Here is a 21,581-nt window from a genome sequence, read left to right as displayed (position 1 = left end):
CCATTGTCCTTCTGACTTGTTTTTCTTGTCTTGTTGTGTTGAGTCGCTTTGTTTGTAGTGTTAAGTGTTGTTGTCCAGAACGTTTTCTTGTTCTTTTGTTCAGGGACTGGGGAGTAGTTTAGAGCTGCCCCGGGGTATACATCACCCGTAGGAACTTACTGTTTATATACACTAGCTAGACCTGGGCAGACCACCGCTGTATTTTTGGGTAGGACACCTCATTCGCGTGTCAGTTGCTTTGTGTTTAGTTGTGGGACCTTTATGTTGATTTATTTTCTTTGGTCCTGTCCAGCCCTCCCCTTTACCCTGTTTATTATTTTCCCCATTACCATTATTATTTACCATACCGTGGTGGCAAAATAAAGCCTTAAACATTCCATTTGTTTGTGTCCTTGATCGCTTTCCTTGCTCTGCGTGCCCTTTACTGGCCTTTGAGAGTCTCTGAGCAGCGGCAGTGGTCAGGTTCCCTCCGTTACAGGCTTAGGCTTTTAACAAACATGTACAGTAGTATCTTAGGTCTGACTATCCATCTTTATTGGCCCTTATGAGAAACTACTTTCATACTTTCTACGAGATATGAAAGTTATAAAAAGTTCACTAAGGACGACATTAGGGTCTCACATAATAGTGGGCATAGATAATGCAATATTTCCTATTTGCAAAATAAATAAATAAATGTATTTCATATGTTCCATCTCGACTATGATGTTTGCATTTTGTTTTTGCTGTATTTATCATCATTGTATGTATATTGCAGTGTATGCTACTGGCTGAAAACATTTCACAATCATTCTTAGGCTGCCAAATCCATACAGTAAAGGAAACTCACAAAATCTAAGTAAAAGACTATCACAATGTCCAATGAAATGTTTTAGTTGAATGCCCATGTAGAGAGGAAGTGTCAGTACCTTGCTTGGATTGTCGAAGCCGGGCTTGCAGAACTGTCTATAGTAATCCCAGTAGCTCTTGTTGTACCTGTAGTTGTATTGCATGTCCAGGTAGGTAGCGAATCTGTCAGGGCACTTGGAGACACACAGCTGCGAAGGGAGAGAAAGAGAGACACAAAAAAAAATAAGAAACAGAGAGGGAAAGGGAGATACATCAAGTCTTAATGAGGGAGCATTAGTCAGGTGGCTGAGCGGTTAGGGAATCGGGCTAGTAATCTGAAGGTTGCCAGTTTGATTCGCGGCCATGCCAAATGACGTTGTGCCCTTGGGCAAGGCACTTCACCCTACTTGCCTCGGGGGGAATGTCCCTGTACTTACTGTAAGTCGCTCTGGATAAGAGCGTCTGCTAAATGACTAAATGTAAATGTAAATCTAAGTAGAGGGAAATCAACGGGAATGTTACATAGTCATTTTACATCTGCTTTAAAACTTCTTCATCTCTTACCTGGGTGGTAGGGCACTGAAGGTTAATGAGGACTGCAGGATTGGCACATTGCAATATGTTGAAGTAGAATAATATGGCTTTATTTCTGAGGACAGGGGAAGGACAACAAAAGAAAATTGCAGTTGAACCCTAAATAAAATCTGTAAGAAGAAATTGCATCCTTGTCTATAACATAAAATGCACACTACATTACAGAACTTTGAATGATGATTAAAATAAAAAAAGGCTGGCAACTATGAGGCAGTATTTCTGGCCTTTCTTAGCCATAGTTAGACTCACACATTAGAGGTCCCCTGCTGACCACAGAACTGTCCATGGCTATCGGTTGGGTAGACCACCTTCCTGGGGTCTCCATGGATCCAAGCTGCGAACACACAAACACCTTATTAGCCTAATTGACAAGTGCCTCAGTACAGTCAATGTGTCAGCCGGGATCACATCCTAGTCCCCTTGGGCCATGACAAATGATAGCAGTAGCCTAATGTGGATGTTGGTCTGTGTGTTACCTAATGACATGAACACAGCTGGTCCCCAAGACTAAAGCAGGTCAAATCAGATCAGAGACTGACTACTGTTCTGCACAGTCACAGAAGCTTCATATGGATGCACAACTGCTGAAAATGGGACATTCATCCATTAAGTGACAACTTCAAACATACAGTATAGAGACAACTTTATTTCCGTATAAAGTTTCTTATTCATATATACGAATGTCTTGCATAGTTTGAGCCAAATCAATTTGAAGCTGCACTTGTGTACATTTGCACTGTTCACACAGGGTTTTCAGTGTTGCCACAACTTTCAAATAAAATTCACCGTGCGGGCCTTGTGCTCATATATTTTTTTTTACCTGCACACCGGCAGCACAAAGGAGTTCATATACGTCATTTAACTACTCTGTGGGCCAAATGTGGCACATGGCGGGACATTCCTTTCAATATCCGCTACAACCTTGTCTCACACCATCCAAACGGTGAGGAGGAAAAAAAATCTCACGTGTGGGAAAAGGACAGGGAAGATGACAGAATGAAAAGCTCTTCACTTAATTGCAGAAACGACATTGTCTATTTGAAGTCACCTCCATTTCATGTCGCCAGCTCTTTTAGAGTAATTGGGCAAGAGACACAGTCCTTCCTCTGCCCAGACTGAGACGTGACTCCACTGCCAAGGGGCCAGAGAGGAACAGGACTTTGGAGTGGAGGAATTGGAATTTCATTTGGCTCAGTCAGAGTATGTGTGTGTGTGTGTGTGTGTGTGTGTGTGTGAGAAGGGGGAATTATAAGATGAGTGCATGGAGAGAGGGAGGGAGTGTGTGTAAATGTGTGTAGGCACAAAGTAGAAGCACGAGAGAGGTGTGCTCATTAGAACGTGTGACAGGAGAAATTACAAGGTGAAAAGTACAGCTTTTTAAATTACTAAAGGGCTTTAGGGATTCCCAATATGGATACAAAGCTGATTCAAAACTCCAGGTTGACATATTACCTTTAAACAAGCAAACAGTGGGATGAGTTACAGTAGGTCTACAAACAAGAGAGTGACTCATACAAAAGCATTCGGCTCTTGGTGTTGCTACAGTGTGTAACTCTCTGCCATTAAGCAATGGGTCCGTCTCTGGGGAATCCATTCTTACACCTCCCACACACTTCTCACAATCAGTTGCTCTGTTGCACAACGGAATATAATAAATCTAATAAAATTACAGCAGAATCATACATGCACAGAGTATCTTGCTGTTCTATTTATCCCCATGGTTTGTCATTATTGTCTGTTGCCAACTGCCTAGTTTGTCCTACTGTTGTACCTATGTCGCCTGCTTTGTTCTCACCTGCCTGTATCCTTTGTTCATACCTGCCAGTGTCAGTCTGTCTTGATTGTAGTTGTTGTAAATAATCTCTATGTCTTGCTTTGTGCTTTTAACATTTGTATCCCCTCAGAATCCCTATGCTCCTAATGCCCTACTTTGTTTAACCTGCTTGTTTTTTGTTGTAGCTTTATAGCTTTTTCCCCCCGTATGTCTGTACTGCTGTGGTTGTGTGCCATTGTGCTTTTTAACCTGGTTTTTATTCCATAGCCCCCTTCCCCTCTACTTCAAAAAGCTGTGCTTTTTGCTAAGCCATCACTGTAAATAAGAATTTGTTCTTAATGATTCTGCCTGGTTAAATAAAGGTAAAAACAAACAAAACAGAACTGCACACAAACACAGCACTACAAACTGTGCAACTACAATACAGCGGCACACACACACAGTACAGGGGTGCCAGTTGTGATGAGTCGTTATGAAACCCGCCTGATGAAATGAGAGGCAATGTGTCAACTCACCCACGGTGCCCAGAGCGATGTAACCGAGGATGACGATGACGAAGATAACACAGCACACAACGTCAGTGCAGCTCCTGGAGAGAGGACAAACAGAGAGATGGGACAGGTGGAGGGGAAAGGAAGGTGAAAGATGGTCACAAAGAGAAGAGGAGGCAGATAGCGGGAGGAGGAAGTCAGACAAAGAAAGAGAAATGCGGATAGAGGATTAGGTCGTTTGGGACGTAACTTAGTGTGGAGTATTTGCCATAATTTGAGAGCAACTTGCCATAGGCCCAAACATCGGAAGAGCGTCACTATCTTTGTCATGAGACCTTTAAACAACAGTTAACAGCATCTTTGGTCAACCGATTTGTTTTGGGTAGAGTGGATGTTCTTTTCACCGCACCATGACACTCATCTTTTTTGTATTTCACTCTGTCTAGTTCTCTCCATCTCTGTCTTGTATGCAACTGAAAATGACTCGAGTCCTCAGGCTGTTTCTCCTCTTCTATCCTGTTGGGTGAAGCCAGCAAGGAGCAGGGACTGATCTCTCAGATGTTAGTGTTGCTGCAGTGCTCTCCTTTGAGGAAGTGCTGCTCCTTGCTTTGTATGCAGTGTGGAACACCACTGTCAAACCCCTACAGCACTTTTACAGTACAGTCTGCTTTATCGGAGACTCCAAACACCCACTTTCCTGATTACATAGCAGATGGCACTGTGGAAATCAGCTCACTGATGCACAACCAGAATATACAGTTTGCTGCAATGGATAAAATAAAAGGAATAAAACTTATTAGGAATTTAAAAGACAAATAGGCTACTGTGTACATTCCATTTTCAAAGCAGCATTCTTACATCGATTTAGGGGCCATTGCAAAGCTTACAATTACTTGACTATTGCGGATGATTTTGAACTGAACCTGTACTTTGTGGCAATACCTTGGAGTGGGTATGTAGGAAAGGAGTTAGAGTTTAGCCTTACAGGGGACAGTTATTCCTATCATGACAGACAAAAGATTCCTTTTTTATTACCACTGCATTTCGTGCATAAACGTGCCTATTATCGCTGAACTCATCTGATTCACATTAAAGGGGCCATCCTGTTAACCCTATGCATGGTTATAAACTATAATCAACATGCAGTCGACCTGTGAAACCATGGACAGGTTTATTTAGCTAAATAAGAACTAGGAAGGAAAATAATGAACCTTCCTCAAATAATTAAATTATTCCATGTGATCAACACGGTTTCACCAACTTCCAAGCAAATGTGCAAGTACTGTACTTTTTCATTTCATTCAAAAGACAAGGGGGAATTATTGTGGTTGCCATGGTGATTGAATTCTAGTGCATTTATGTGCATCTGGCATCATGAGTGCTCAGAAAAGAGAGCCGTCTTCTCTAACCTTGCGTAATGTTACTAAGAGGTCTGGCTTTCAGTCAACTCTCCCAGGTCCCCAGACACAGCCACCTTATTAAGGCTTAGTACTAAGATAGCACAACTGTGAATGCTAAATCCGAACCACCTTCACAAAGTCGTTCAAAGTTCAACGCTGAAAGGGGAGCAGATAAAACTGTTTTATTCCTTATCTCAGAAAAGCAAACCCTATCTGACTGGGTCTGTCCACCCTGGTGACAGCCGTTAGGGATGGGGAAACAATGTCAACGCAGTTTATTTGTAGAACAGATTGAACTGGGTTTGCTGTGCCGTGCAATAATGATATTGAGTTATAATGATGCCATCATGCATTCAATGACCTCAGATGGAGTTTATAGGGATAGAGGCAGTGATGCTAGTACCTCAAGGATCCATTTTCAAAATAATATTTCCTACATTGTTAAACTTGAGTCAATATGAAATCTATGGTAGATCGTATGCAAAACCACTATCAAGTATAAAGTATTCAATTGATTAGATATACGTAATTGATTTGCCTAAATGATCACAAACAGCCTGAACATTTATGCAACCCTTGCAATTTACATAGATAGCATATTACTTTATAAATAAATGTGGTTGACTGATGATCTTAATTCAAATTGTGGTTTTAGGAAAAATATATGTTGTTCGAGAAATTCTTGATGAAGAGGCCAATTATTTTATTATCAAGCAGAATATGGCAATGTTATGGCAGTCCAATAATTTGGACAGCTACTGATAATGAATTTAAGGAACTTACACCTGGATTTTTCATATATCTAAATTGTTCCCTACAATATTAATCATCATTATAAAATGATTGGTATAGGGTTTAATTATACAGTAAACCCAATACCACTAAATACAACAAGCAAACGTTTGTTTTGTTTTGTCTGTTTGACAAAGAAGTCATTTTGCTTGGTGCCAGTTGCGATTATGTAGTCAAAATAGAGCCCGAAAAGTGTTCTGTACAGCATTTTATTTATCACACTTACCAACTGCCGCTGCAGTGGATATATATATTAGTAGCTTGGGGACAGGCAGAATTAGTTACCCAGTTCTAGAACATTCTTTTTGCTCTCCTCTCCAGATAAGAGGACAGAGACAGCTCAATAACCACAGATATGGAATCCATTTAGTTGGTGAGCCGGTACAAAAACAAGATGGCTGGAGAGTCCGTTCTCCCTTTTCTCATTAAAAAAAGCCTTTAAGCCAGAGAAAACATCAAAGTATCTTCACACAGCAGCAGGAGAGAAATGGGCCAGAGAGTGCGGGATAAAGAGGCTCTGGAGGATTGGAACATGCTTTCACAGCAGCCTGTCAAACTGGCCTTCAACAGCGAAGATGAACTATTTGCTGTTTAAACTACCCAATGACATTCCTGACAAAATACATAGAAAGCTTTATGTCACTGGATTAGGAAAAGGGTTGATCATCCACTAACACTATCAATAGAGTGTTAGTGGATGATTAATATCAGAATCAGAAACTAGTTTATTGCCATGTACTTTTTTTCCTTCTGAAATCCACAAATCAACCTTCTCTATCTTGAGCATTGAGCTCCAAATTGTTCTGGCTGTACCAGGTCACCAGATGGTCAACCTCCCACCTGTAGGCGGACCCATCTCTGCCAGAGATGAGCCCAATGAGGGTGGTGTCATCCGCAAACTACAGGAACTTGAAGGACTGATGACTGGAGGAGCAGCAGTTGGTGTACAGGAAGAAGAGCAGAAGGGAAAGGATGCAGCCTTGAGGGGATCTGATGCTGATGGAATGGGAGTCAGACATGTTTTCCCAACCTCACATGCTGCCTGTGTCAAACAGGAAGTCTGAAATCCACCTGCAGGTGGAGCCACGTTCAGTTGGGAGAGCTTTCCTGTAGCTGAGCCAGGATGATGGTGTTGAAGGTAGAGCTTAAGTCCACCAACAGGATTCGGGCATAAGTTCCCAAGGAGTCCAGGTGCTGGAGGATGGAGTGGAGGACCATGTTTCCTGCATCGTCTACAGACCTGTTGGCTCTCTAGGCAAACTGCAAGGGGTTCAGGAGGTGGTCAGTGATGGATTTGAGGTGTGCCAGCACCAAGCGCTCTAAATACTTCCCACAGAGGTCAGGGCAACAGGTAGTAATGAATGATCCTTGTTTTTTGGGGGACAGGGATGATGGTGGAGGTCTTGAAGCAGGCTGGCACATGTCTCCAGAGAGGTGTTGAAGATGTCTTGGAATACCAGAGTCTGATCGGCATAGTGATTCAGGGTGGCTGCCTTGCAGGGATTCTGTCTCTTGAAGTGCCTGTTGCCATCTCCCTCCTGGATGGAGAGAGTCGTCACTGTGGTAGGGGAATAGGGGGTCTCTGGGGTGGGCAGATGTAGTGAGGCCCATGCCCCTGCAGAGGAGGGTGAGGTGGGTTAGAGTTGAGCAATGGACTCACTGGGGATGGTGTCGGGGCTGTCCCATTGTCTTTCAAAGCGACAGTAGAACTCATTCAGATCGCAGGTCTGAGTCGTTAACAGTGTTTTTTTTTTTGGTTTATAGTTGTTGATCTGCCTGAGTCCTCTGCAGACAAATGTAGAGTGGTTAGCTGAGAACTGTTGTTGTACCCTCTCAGAAAAGTCATTTTCCTCCTCTCACTGCCTTGCTAAACATGTAATTGGACTCCTTTAACCTGGTCCCCACTTATGAACACCTCTTCCTTTTCTAACCTTATCTTCCTGAGTTTTGCTGTTTATTGAGCAACAGCAGGGGTCCCCAAACTACGGCCTGCAGGCCGAATACGGCCCGCCAACGCATTTGGACCGGCCCTCTGAACAATGCCAGTCTTAAATTATTTTTTAGTTTTTTATAATGAACAAAAAACGTTTTACACTGATTAAAAACTAAGTAGATGTTTTGATTTCAATAGCAATGAATATTTAAAAAGTCATTTACAAAATTAATAATGCTCTTTTAATAGGTTATATATATCCTTTGATATATACGAATGTATGGTGCAGGGCCGGTCGAGTATTTTTGTTGTTGTTGACATTTGTCAAGTTAGTATTATCTTCTCTAAAAGTAGGCTACACACATTCCAAATTCTGACATCTCAGCCTTTGCATGAGTTGTACCAAATGAGGGAGTTCTCCCCTCTTAAGAAGAGTTGGTTGGGTCCATAGCTCGTCTTTTCCCAAATATTTTCTCAGATAGGCGGCTACCGATAGCTGGGCCGGGGGCCCTACACTAACGATACGCGTCAGCGAGGATGGATGGGAGCAGGGCCAGAGTGATGGCATCACTAGACAAGGTTTTACCAATTGAATAACGCGCGCTATCCGCTCTCGCATTACGTGTGGAAGAACCCAATCTTGCATCACATCAAACCCATACGTCCTAGGTTTGGGCTAAGCCCAGAATGTTTACAAAGTCTGGCTCCGTGCCTGATTAACACTCTGATCTTTAACAGTCTCAAAAATTGTATTACTATAAAAAAATTATACCATCCCTTTCTGTAATCATGATACCCCCCAGAAAAGTTCACTGCACCCCCAGTTAAAGCAGGCTGCATCCGGCCCTGTTTGGTATAATAAAAAAAAAAGTGGTCCGGTCTTGGGCCTGACACTAGCAGGCTGAAAAGTGGCCCCACTCCGGCCCTGGTATGGTGCATAACATAGTAATAAATAATAATCTAGCAAAATAAATACATTTAACATCATAATAAAATATCCACAATAATACTCGTAGTTACTATGGCCCAAGTCATTTTATTTTCCGACCCGGCCCCACATTAAAGAAAGGAAAATTATCTGGCCCTCGCAGACAAGTTTGGGGGCCACTGCTGTAGGCAATGAATATGCAACACAGAATGCAATGGCATATAGTACATTATTTACTTGGCAACAAGTCAGGTAAGGTTCCGAGAAGAGTAATTTCACAGACAATTCACTGCTGCCTTGTCCGTGTAAGAGGGTGTTGTTCTGATGTAACACGGTGTGTTCCCGGGTTATAGTGTGTCATTGGGCTCCAGCCACCCGCACAACTAATGGCTATTGATTGGCGCCAGTGTAGACAGCTGTCGGCACTCAAGCTCACTCTTTATCAAAGCTCCCTGACAAATAATCAATCTATCAGCACGAAGAGAGGGAAATGTACATACATTCTTATATAATACAACACAAATGAAAACGAAATGAGTACTCTCTTTAATACTTGCTGATCTCTTAGCTTCTTACAAACATCTTATACACATGTCGGCTACACATTTGAAACATAATGGTTAATAGTATTTTGATCAAATCTAAAGTGACTAAAGTGGCAGCACAGTACCTGTTATGGATGGGTCCTCTAAAAGTTGGGTCAAACTTGCGAGGCTCACCTGGAATAGAGGCATATTGGATGGTTACCAAAAATGTACAATAAATGAGAACAACCACATTCTAGCAGAAGAACAATATACTCAACATTACAATACATCTCTTTGTACTTTATCCAGGACATCCCCATGGGTTTGGCACAGGGGCAAATAATTGTTATTTCAAAGAACAATTGTTGTTGTTTTTTCCCCCTCTTAGTGAACAATTAGGCATAATATTGTTTTTTATTTGAACTTGTGAACATTACATGACATTTACATTTAGGCATTTGGCAGACGCTTTAATCCAAAGCAACTTCCAATAGAGAGTTTTACAAAAGTGCATAAGTCACTGATCATAACAACGAGATAACCCCAAACATTGTGGGTAGCCAAACATGAAGCATACATTGTGAAACCAAATAAGTCCCAAAGGGAAGAACAATAGACCAATTATCACCCTACGTCACATAACTGTCAAGTAGGCTCAACTGCACATGTCGGTTGCAAAAGACAAACTTATCTCCGGTCTATTACACTTGGAGTGTCAATCAGCTCATCATATATCTCTGGCCACTGGATTGCAGGGCTTGATATTAACTTTTTGAGGCTCTTGGCCTTTGGACAAATATATTTACGTTTCACTTGTCTATGCACAAAAGTCACTTGATCCCAATACCCTTAAAAAGCCTGACCAAGTGATCGGGTAAAACTAGCCTGGCTAACGGAGGTCGCTTTCTCAGGCAAATGACGAATGAAACAGGCTTGGTTAAAGAAATCCGAGATGCTGGCTATCTTCATCAGGCTCGTGTCTACATAAGGCAGTCCTCCTTGACATTTCTGTTGTAGAATGGAGTGAAATACAACATTGTGCACACTGCCAGTGAGCGAGTCTGACTGAGGCTGACGTCAAAACAGTGTAACGGGGATGCAGTCTCACTCAAATTGCCAGTTTAAACAAATCAGAAAAATAATTGGACCAGCTGGCTAAAAGCAGAATTCCCATATCTCTTGAAAGTTGCCCTGCTCGACTGTTTAGATGTAGAATTGACTGTAAAACTGTAAAATATGAACTTTGTCACATGATGTAAAGACATGGTTGCAACTCGACTATGCAATCTGTACCGGGCGACATTCTCACTCAAATTTCAAGGCTTTCGTGACCCAAATAAAAATTCTGATGCAACAGATCAATGGGTATTTGCCGTGTGGTCCTTTTGCCATTTAAAATGCTATTCTTCCCGGTTTTCTGCAACCACATTGTAAACATTCGGGATGCGTGCGCAAACAAATAATTGGTGTATAAGAGCATGTAGTTAGACAATTTACAATGAAACAGCAAGAACCTCAAAAGTGCAAGAGTGAACCTGTGGAAAAAAAGCAAGCAACAATAATATATTTCACAGCGGGTACAATAATTTGAAGACAGTTACAACAAACCAACAGGAGCAACAAGTCTCTCAATAGGAGTCATTGTGATCCTGGGGGACACTAACATCAGGTCCAGCCAATCATTACTAAGTGCCGTTGTACTCCCGGAATAAGTGCGTCTTGAGCCTTTTCTTGAAGGTGGGCGACAGTCAGTGTCCCTGATGGAGGTGGGGAGTTGATTCCACCATTGGGGGGCTAGACAGGAGAAGAGCTTGGGTTGGGACCGGGCGCTCTTGATCGGTGGGACCACCAGACGGTTGTCGGAAGAAGACCGTAGGTGCCTGATAGGGGTGTAAAGCTGGAAGAGAGACTGGATGTATTTGTGTGCAGTCCCGTTCATCAATCGGAAGGTCGGTACCAGTCTTGAATCTGATACGGGCTGTGATGGGAAGCCAATGGAGGGAGATGATGAGTGGGGTAACGTGGGAGCGTCTCGGTAGGTTGAAGACCAGACGGGCTGCCGCCTTCTAAATCCTCTGGAGAGGGCGGGTTGCGCATGCTGGGAGACCGGTGAGCAGTGAGTTGCAGTAGTCCAACTTTGAGGGGACAAGTGCTTGGACTAGCAGCTGGGTGGAATGCTCAGACAGGTATCTCCTGATCTTCTGGATGTTGTAGAGGGTGAATCTACACGAGCGGGAGACCGCAATGTGGGCTGTGAGGGAGAGCTCGTCATCCATGGTCACCCCGAGGTTCCTGGCAGAGGATGAAGGGTCACGTCACTGATCCCAGGGTGATTGACAGATCGTGGGAGATGGAGGGTTTGGCTGGGATGATGAGGAGTTCTGTTTTGGCTAGGTTCAGTTGGAGATGGTGCTTGATCATCCAAGCGGAGATGTCTGTGAGGCAGGCCTCGATCCTAGCTGAGATCCCCGGATCAATCAGGGGAACGACAGGTACAGCTGCGTGTTGTCAGCATTGCAGTGGTAGGAGAAGCCATGGGAAGTGATGATTGGTCCAAGCGAGGTGGTGTACAGGGAGAAGAGGAGTGATCCAAGGACGGAGCCCTGTGGGACACCAGTGGAGAGCTGGCGGGGGCCTGACACTTTGACTCCCCAGGAGACTTGGTAGGATCTTCCCGACAGGTAGGATGAGATCCACTGAAGTGCAGTGCCAGTGATGCCCATCTCAGAGAGTCTGGCGAGCAGGATTTGATAGTTTACTGTATCAAATGCTGCAGAAAGGTCCAGCAGAATGATAACAGATGACCTCGAAGCCGCTCTGGCAGACTGGGGGGCAGTGGTGACTGACAGGAGGGCGGTTTCTGTGGAGTGGCCAGTCTTGAAGCCTGATTCACAACAAGCTATGACTGCAATTATACTCTAATGGTGTTTAATCATATAGGTCTGCTTACTACTGCCACAGCAGCAGATAAGTATGAAGAATGCCTCAATCATCAAACATGGAATTTCGTTTCTCAGAACAGCTGGGGCAGACTCGAGGCCAGCATGAGTGAGCTTTTCTCCCATCTGCCGAGTCGCTATTACTGCTAGTGGAGAGACACAACCCTTTTGGCAGGCACGCTCAGAACACTCAGGGTAGGCAAACAAGATACCATCCTGTCTGCTTGGTTTTCTCACTGTGCTCAGATCTCACCTATCAGTGCTGCATGTGACTGGTTAAGGTGAAGTGAGCGGGTGAGAAGTTTGGTTCTAATCCAGGGTTTCATCCCAGGGCACTGATCTGATTAAAACCAATACCATAATTGTTTTCGCTCTGCACTGCCCCAATTAAAACGGTGTTAGACATTCTCAACTGTTACTCATTCCTGTGTACAGTAGTTTTGTCCTAATTAAGGGTTGTAAACTGGATTCTAAAATATGAGGAATCGGGATGAGCAAAGCCATCCGGCAGATTCTATTTAATCACAGGGCATGGTACAGCACACATAGCAGCTAGGAGAGCCCTTGCTCAGAGATACAGCAATTCTCAAATTACAGACTCAAATTTGCGGTAGAAACAATTAAGAGGTAAGAGATCAGTTGGATTGGTGTCAGTAGTTGATGCGCTGATAGAAATCTGGCTAGTCCTCTGTGATGCGTCATTAGTTGCCTTAAGTTGCTGCTCCATCTCAGTGGATGTAACTACAAACCCACCACCAGCAGGTTGTATCACATTAACTCATATCAGAGCTAATTAGAACTGCATCTGCCAGGGCCAAGCTGGGTAGAAGCTGGATTGGGACCGATGCCGGAGGAATATAAATAGACAAACATTTTCATTGATCTCCTTATGGTTTATGAATATTTAAAGCCCTCACACTGGTCTCCTGTGTGAAATCCATTGTGGTGAAAACAGGTTTGCACATATGGTGGAGATGCAGGGGAGGTGATGGTGAGATGACAGATTGTGAAGCAACAAGGGGCAGGACGATTTTGCTTTGGTGAGAACCACAGAAGTCTTTGTATCTGCCCAACATGTGGGCTAAAGACACCAGCCACTCTGTCAAATGGGAGAGCGGATGGGAAGCAATGGTCCCATGCCAGATTGTAGGGTCACACGCTTGATGTGAAGGGCACTAGCTGACACTGAATACTTTCAGTTGAAATAAGTAACCTATAGGCTGGTAATTTCAGGTTTTTCAGTACAGCCTACAGTATATAAAACGAAGGCTATTAAAATAGTATTAGTTAAACAACAGTACATCATGAGTTATGTATAATACCTGTGATGCATGCTTATTGGTATATCATATAGTTGATACTATAGTCCAAGTCCAAGTTATTGTCTCCTAAGGGACTTTTGTGTAGGTGGCAATTGCCTTCTGGACAGAATGTGGAATACAAATACTTTCATTTACTTTGATGACTCGCCTTTATACCGGCTGTCTGAAGATTTAAAGAGGTCTCCTGTGTATTTCAGCTGCTTTCCAAAAACAGATTTTTTTCCCAGTCCAAGAAAGCGCCGGGAGGTCTGACATTCATCAGTGACGCAGGCCCACCGCCCTGGCTCAGCCTGGGCGGGTGACTGGTTAGACTGCATTGCAGCCTGCCAGCGCAGTGAGGAGAGCTGAATGTAGAGATGGGGTCAGTCTGAATGAAAATCTGCTAGTTAACAAACTTCTGGAAAATGCCTGCCAGGCATGCTACTCTGTGGATGCTAGCATGACTGCTAACTGTGCTGGCTGGGCTGGGTGCCCCAACTGCCACTGCAGCTCATTTTGAATCAAGGATGAGAAGGATATGTTCACGGTGGCTTGAATTGTGCTGTATGGTATTAGAAATAACCTTATAAAATAGTTGAGATTGCCTGTGCTAATATATGAGGCCAAAAGTCAAAACAGACATTCAAAAGATTTGAAATTCACCTCAGTTTGTTTTGTGAACAAAACTTGTGATTATTGGGGCAATTAAAGTTTTTGAGGGGGTCCTTGTTTCCCTATTATGGTAAATTAGCATTTCTAATGATGTTAACAAATTTCAATATGCAATCTGATGAATTGTAATGTGGATTTTTAAACAGTTTTTCCAGGCATATCCCTGAAAAAAATAGCTTTCGTTCAAAAGAAAAAAAAATGGGTGTCTAATCCAATATTTACATTTTGGAAACAAAGAAACAGTGCAAACATATTTTGCTACTTCTTTTGTAACCTTTGTTCAAGTATAATCATCAGTGCCCCATGTGAAAATACAGAACAGCATTTTGAAATGATTCATTTTTGGTGAGTGATGTGAGATTAGTGTGAGGCTTTTATGGTGGCCATGTTTAACATGCAAAATAACATAACCACTTTAAACACCTGTTCTCATCAGATGCTTCACAGAAAGCATCAAACTGTGGTAATCGTATGTAGGCTACTTATACTGTATCCTCTGGGACACTGAGGCTGGATTGGGCATGGCATTACACAGTAAGCCCAGACACAGGCTTTACCAGTTATCCTCATCCTTTAATAACACTTGCATCCTCATTCAGTCTGCCACTGCAACAAACTTATAGGCTGACTAACAGAATTATCTTTGTATGTGAAATATTACTTCTTCTACTATCGTAAATGTAGATATGTAGTCTATTAAGTTAATCAACAGCTTTAGAGCTTTGCACATGCTTTCAGCAACTAATTTCACACGTATATAATGTATTGAGAAGCAAATCATGGAATTTGCCTTACAGCATCTTTAAAGTTGCAGTATCACACTAACAAAGCCATCAGGGGAAAAGCTTACAATTGTGGCATTGTTTTTGTAATACACTGTATTGTGTTAATCCCATTGTATGGGTTGGATGTTCAAGGGCTGTGACAGGACACGAGCAGCTTGTTTAAGGGCTGGTGTAGAGTACCAGATGGAAAAGTAGCATTTATTCCATTGTGTTAGTTCCACAGAAAACCACTTTCTATGCACCTCATTTTGGGTGAGATTAAGGTCACAAATGAGCGGTTAGCTCATTGAGATAAACTGGGATTGCCTTTTGTCATTGTTGTTGCACTGTTTACATGCTTCCACCCACCCACCTCTCCTCCACACACACACACACACTCTCTCTCCCTGCCCTCCTTACTCTCCATGACACATCCAGTACACAGGCTCTCCAACGCAGGCTGACACGGGGACACAGGCACCAGTGTCCACAGGCTTCACCATGTAGGCTAACACAGGCCTCTTTCATACCATGTTGCATGACTGCAGGTGCAGTGCCAGCGTTGTGTCTTTTAAACGTTCACTTGCAGGAATGTCTCTGCCAATTCATGAACACTTATAGACCATTGGGTAAACAGGAGGGGTCAACGTGTGTGCATTCCATTTAGGTTAAGCCTGCTTCCCTTCAACTTCTTATCCAAAATTATTCAGCATTTCAAATGTTGGACAAATATGCACAACTTTACAGAGATGGATATATGTTTGGAAGTTGTACATTTCCATTCATATTACATTCTAAATCTTCTTAAGACAGAAGACACGGCAACTTGTGTTTGAGGCTCATTTATTTTGACTTAGTCTGTGACTGGAAAAGTGTGTATTCTTTATCTCCTAACTTGGATGTAAATCACACTTGGATTCAGATTGGTGGACTGTTGCCATGGAGACCAGGGCCAGAGAGGCTCTGATAGAATTGGTGTCATAGAGTGGGGACATGGGTCTTTAGGGTAGAGCTCTACGGCCAAGGTTTAAGAGCTGAGTCACACAGAACGTACACACACACATGAACAGAGGCGGTGAGAGTGGCCTTCATATAAATCCCTCTGATCCTTACACCCACTGGGTACAGATTGCTGATCAGACAGCCCACACTCACCGCCTGGCCCCAAAACAAAGACAGGATTCAAAATCAATCTCCCAACAAATCAAAGTGTTTAAAATGCTCCAGATGGTGGAATAAATTCAGTCTATTAAGGACCTTGGACATAAATACAACACAAATACTCCCCGTTTCCCAACACACCACCACCTCGTTTCTCTCGCTATCTATCTTTTCATCTTCCACTTCAGCCTGTCATTCGGCAAATTCTTTCACTCTCGTTCGTTGTCTACTCCTCACTTTTAGACTCACTGAGTTCTGTTGCAACCTGCAAAACTTCCATCCTTTAAAAAATGAAGTCCTTCAGAACATCCAGGTCCTTTATCAAGTCCCCAAGGGTGGGGTGGGGGGGGGTTCTCCCAGATATCAGATATGCTTACCTGTCATGCTGTACAGAAGATACTTTCGGACTAATGCAGAATGTTCCACACAAAAACAACATTAAAAGCCAGTGTTTAATGGAGACATTGGATTGACATCCGCTCTGAGGAGGGGTTGGGTTGGGAGGTGTCTGGAAGAGGGTGAGTTTCCACCAGAGGGAACAGAGTGTCAGACTGACAGCAAGCCCGTCCCTGCCAGGGGAAGACAGTGGGTAGTGTGTCTGGGGACTGGTTGACCTTGGTTCTGTAAACCTAGCAGTGTAATACAGGACCAAGGGAGTAGGTTTGGTTTGAACATTGGTGGGAACTGGAAACAAATGGAGTAGGAAAGCTCAATTTGGAGAGAAAAAATTAACCGATAACCGACGCTCATTTACGACCGCTAAAAGTCTGAAACTAAAAAAAAAAAAACTGAAAAAAAAAAAAAAACTGAAACTCGAAAAAAAAAAGAAGAAATTACTCAAAGAAAAAACTTTAAGCCGTAAAAAGTTTTGAATCTGAAAACATGAAATGTGAAACTATGTGAAAATCTGAAAGTGAAAAATGAAAATTAATAACTTAATCAAAATTATTCCAAAATGTTATCGACATTTTATTCAACCTGAAAAAAAATTGGTACACTTATTTTTTCTTGAATACATGGTTTTATTTTTCAAGTTTTTGCCCAAAACGTACATTTGCAATGTCAAACTTTAGTTTTTCGACGAAAGATTTTTTTTTTCGAATTAACAAAACATTTGGCCCTGATTTAGCTCCATAAACACAGGCCCCAGACATTAAGTTAGGAGACTTGGTTCTCGTGGTAGATCAGTAAGAGGCCGGCTCAATAGCCTACGTCTTGATTTATATGGCCTTAGAAGTTAAGCTAACCTCTGGTAAAATCTTCTATACTGTGCAGATAGAGGTGACTTTGTTTGAATCCATGATACTATTTGAAAAATCTAAACTGTACATTTAGAATGCACTCATCAACCCGGGACTTGGACATTGATATGGACATTGATACATTTCTAACTAGTCACTTAACATTGTTACATTGATACATTTCCCTTTAGTCACTTTACACAGTCACTTTCAGCTCAATATTGCACTAACTGTACCCCATTTGTCTTAGCTAGTATAGGTTCTTAGGTTAGTATAGGTCTATAAGGTTAGTATAGGTCATCATGTGTATTAGAGGTCTAGTATATTGTATATTGCATACTATTTTGTATATTAGGTGTTAGGATGTTTATTATTGTATTATTATGTTATGTTAGGTTACTTAAGTTGTCTTGTCCCAAGAATTTCAGTTCCCAGTCTGACCTTGTGTTGTTCTTACACCTTAGTTTTCAAACTGATTTCTACACAATGTAAACAGGAATGCGGCTTAAATTTTACACTAGGCTTGTGTTTGACCACCTTGTCTATTCTTTGTTTGTCTATGGCCGCACTGCAGCTACAATTCACTAATTTACTAATTAAATGCCGCCCTCGAATAAACGCCGCACCAAAAATGAACATTGTGTAAATAACACTGCTGTGTTTAATCAAAGAAATACAGTACACGTGCACACTCTTATTTCCCACTGAGTATTGTACTTCTTCATTCTCTTCCAAACATACACGGGCGCCTCAAGGTCTGGAAGAGCACTCTAATGCTTCTCTATTGCCAGTTTGATAGAAGTTGCCAGGGGTGTTACACGACCCAATGCAATCAGAGTTTAGTTAACTTGATTCATTAAGTCACAGTACAATTTGTTTGGGAGCATTGAGGGAGGACCGGACTTCATATGTGGTCCATGTTAATAAGGCCCCAGTGCTTGCGTCTCCAGCTCTACTTCAGTCTCTCCTCGCAGTACAGTCAATTTGTGTTTCCTTACAACTGAGATAACTCAACTCAAATTGTTTACATTCGCAACACCACAGGTCCAGAACACTGCAATCCGCATCCTGCGTCCTTTCTTTCAAGGTCTACCTGAATCTTTTGGCACAGTACAAGATCAGTCCAGTCATGCGGCCCAAACAACACCAGTCCTGACTGAGATTTAGCTTTCTATACATCCTGCACGTACAGTAGTTGCATCTTACTCTTTTTCTCCACAATGTGTCTTTGGGTGGTGGTTTAACTAATGTCACTTGTAAGGAGACAAAGGAAAAATCTATTTATAACTAACTCACTTCATATGCACAGGGTCGGGAAAAGGCAATCATATTTGACTGAGTGAGTCTGCGTAAGTATTTGCTAACTTGGTCTGTCATTACTGTGAGTTCCATCTACTCGCAAACAACTAGGGACTGGAGAGAAAAGCACCATGGCATTTCACGCTGCTGAAGAATATCACCTCATTAAAAATAATGAGCATGAGAGTTGTATGAAGAGTATATTAAAGCATGAAGGAGCACCACATCATCAACATCAGTCTCCATCTTAAAATAGTAAGGTAACTGAGGCACTTGAAAAGCCCATCATATAGAGTTCCTGAATGAAAAGATGAGCCTTTGAGACCACAACCCTCCTCCTCACACAGCGTCACATGAAGATAAAGTGCTAGATTCTCAAACAAAGCGCTTAGCTCTGTGTCAGCCTCTGCACTCCCTTGCAGGTTAAATGCAGCACTTAAAGAAGCTAACCATGCGAAACATTTCTTAATTAACAGTATGCCCAGCTCCGCACTTTTTAACAGTGAATGGAACTAAATTTAAATGGTTACCAATGAACCGGTCACAGATTGATTATTACGTATTTTCCACTTTTATGACTGATTAAACAGTGCCATGTAGGCTATGAATAAAGTTACGAAATCAAATAAACAATATTCAATATTTGTTAGTCAAGATGTTAATAGATGTATAGAAACACTATCTCCATACAGTATCTAGAATGGCCTTTTCCAATATGTGTGTGTGTGTCTACAACATATTATCTCTGTGACAATTTACATGCAATCAATAACTGAAGTGTGGGGTGGTCTTATCTGCAAGGTGAGAAATGATTTGACAATTCTAACACTGCTGCTACTGTAAGTAAAGTAGGATAGGAAGAGCTCAATGTTGTAGCATCCCTCTTTGCCTGCTTTGACAGGATTTAGCTGCACAAGAAATGCCATTTGGACATGTGAGCTGACTGTGCAGCAGTCCCAAATAGGCCATTTGGACAAAGCAGCTGACCTGAACACAGGGAGTCAGCATAACTCCATCCCATGCTCCACTGACTAAAACTCCAATTGGTTCTGCAGTTTAAAGAACTACAGCTTCTTGTAGGTTTTTTCCTTTTTTTTCCTCTCTTAGATATTATTCAAAGGGTTGCTTATATTGTCACCAGTGTAAGAATACAGCATCAGCATGATGGCACACAAACTGTTTTTGTGAAGGAAAACAAGGGCAATGTTTCCACAACCTATAATCGTTCAAGGTGATCTCTCACATACAATATCAAATATTCTTTGGAGTAAATGCCGTTTTTTGGGGCTGAAGCGCTCAGTCCTGAGAGGTGGGCAGAGTCTAGAGAGAAGCGAGAGCAAGTCGCATTCCCTCAAACACATTGTGAACTCAGCTGACAGGCTATAAGCATGATTGACACAACCCTGGCCTCCTGGGAACCAACTGACACAGGGACACTGTGTAGGCAGGGAAATGCTGCTTCAACAGAGATGACATTAAGACAGACACTCAAGCTTTCCCATAACATCCACACCACTGGCCATCTCTCTCACTGTACAGTTTGCAACTATTAACCCATGACAGTTGTTTCAGATACTGAAATATGTGGATTACAGACAGCACCTGTTTAGATTTGGTTAGTCAGCACAGAAAGATATATAATAAGCATCCTGACTCAGTACCTAATTGAACCAACTGGTTTTGTAAGGAAAATAATTAAACTTTTAGGTTTGTAGTATGAATGAAATTGTTGGACAAAATTAGCATTGATAAACTAATATGATTTAGCCTATATGCCAATAATTTTTTTGGCATGATCTTCCTAAAACTATTAACTGTTGTTACATTGTGCGGCAGGAGGAAATTATTCTGTTCACACTGGGCCAAACAAAGGATTAGCCGATATCGTTTTGGTAAACTGCATGGCAAAAACAAAAAGCGAATGGATCTCAAATCTGCCTACATTACAACATTGGGCATCTGTCACTGTGTCATTCTGACATTGTAAAGCCATGCAGTTAGTCAAAGCTCTGATCTGCATTCAAAAATGATACTGTACTTATATCAAAGAAGTAGTGTTCAGCGAACACTAAAATCACATCGGAGCACACTTTAGCAGTCATTATATTATTCATATGACCTTAATATTCCTCATGGTAAAATTGTGTTTGCAAATCTCCGAATCATGGCTTGCAAATGTATTGTATAGTTCAAAGTATCTCTTTAGACCAGATCATGTTAGAGATACAATGGATCTTGAACCAATTAATAATTTGTAGCCTACAAGTGACATGAGCAACTTCTTCAAGTCAATATGCCAACCAGGCCATACCGATACAAGCAACCCTTTGTTATAATGTCTTAGAAGAAAGGATCAGCTTGCGACGTACAAAGACGATGGCAACTCACCGTAGTAAGAAGAGGGAATGTCCGTTTTTCTAGCCATTGCACTTCGTACAGAGGGTACTGCACCGTCTTCGTTTTTGCGATATCATAAGACTCTTGAGGTGTAAATCGCTTTTTGTGGCCCAGTCCTCGCAAATACAGTATGCTCTCAAGTCCTTGGTTGAAGCTGTGTCTGCCACCACGCATCTGAGCGTCATTAGTGTTTACAGCACGAGAGAACGTCATCAACTGTGCGAGGAAAAACACTCTTAAAGGAGACGGATCCCAAAGATGGGTTGGTTGATTTAAAAAGGATAGCCTACATATCGCGTTATTGTACTTACATCACTAGCTAGTCTTTGTTTAATATTTACGCAGTTCAATTTCAATAATTGGTTTTTATTTGTAAAATGTAGTAAGCTATGAACTTTGACATAGGCTACATTAGAATAGCTTACATCCATTTAGTCCTACTATTTTGTAGTCGACAATGTTTCTGGGTCAGATATAGTGGGCAACGTGAGGAGAATTTGATGTAAACATGTGACTTGAGGTGTGTATTAGTAGGCTTAA

The 21,581-nt window shown here is 42.0% G+C and overlaps 1 protein-coding gene and 1 pseudogene across 5 annotated transcripts in view; one reads left to right on the top strand and one right to left on the bottom strand.

Moving 5' to 3' along the window:
• Positions 1-21,216, bottom strand: part of slc44a5b (solute carrier family 44 member 5b) — a 38,119-nt gene extending 16,903 nt beyond the window's left edge. For all 5 annotated transcript variants that reach the window (XM_084692511.1, XM_084692514.1, XM_084692510.1 and 2 more), the window contains exons 1-6: positions 21,033-21,216; positions 9,411-9,459; positions 3,712-3,785; positions 1,672-1,756; positions 1,393-1,477; positions 909-1,037 (exon numbers count right to left, since the gene is read on the bottom strand). In XM_084692511.1, the coding sequence (XP_084548637.1) occupies positions 909-1,037; positions 1,393-1,477; positions 1,672-1,756; positions 3,712-3,785; positions 9,411-9,459; positions 21,033-21,069 (459 nt within the window). In that variant the 5' untranslated portion in view covers positions 21,070-21,216. The remainder of the gene's footprint in view (positions 1-908; positions 1,038-1,392; positions 1,478-1,671; positions 1,757-3,711; positions 3,786-9,410; positions 9,460-21,032) is intronic.
• LOC146220917 (uncharacterized) lies at positions 6,367-7,202 on the top strand (annotated as a pseudogene).
• Positions 21,217-21,581: the final 365 nt, after the last annotated feature.

This window comes from Hypomesus nipponensis, chromosome 26 (assembly GCF_054491055.1).
Source record: "Hypomesus nipponensis isolate SF chromosome 26, ASM5449105v1, whole genome shotgun sequence".
Taxonomy (NCBI): Eukaryota; Metazoa; Chordata; class Actinopteri; order Osmeriformes; family Osmeridae; genus Hypomesus; species Hypomesus nipponensis.
The sequence above is the reverse complement of the archived record's forward strand: the minus strand, read 5'-3'. Positions and strand labels throughout refer to the sequence as shown.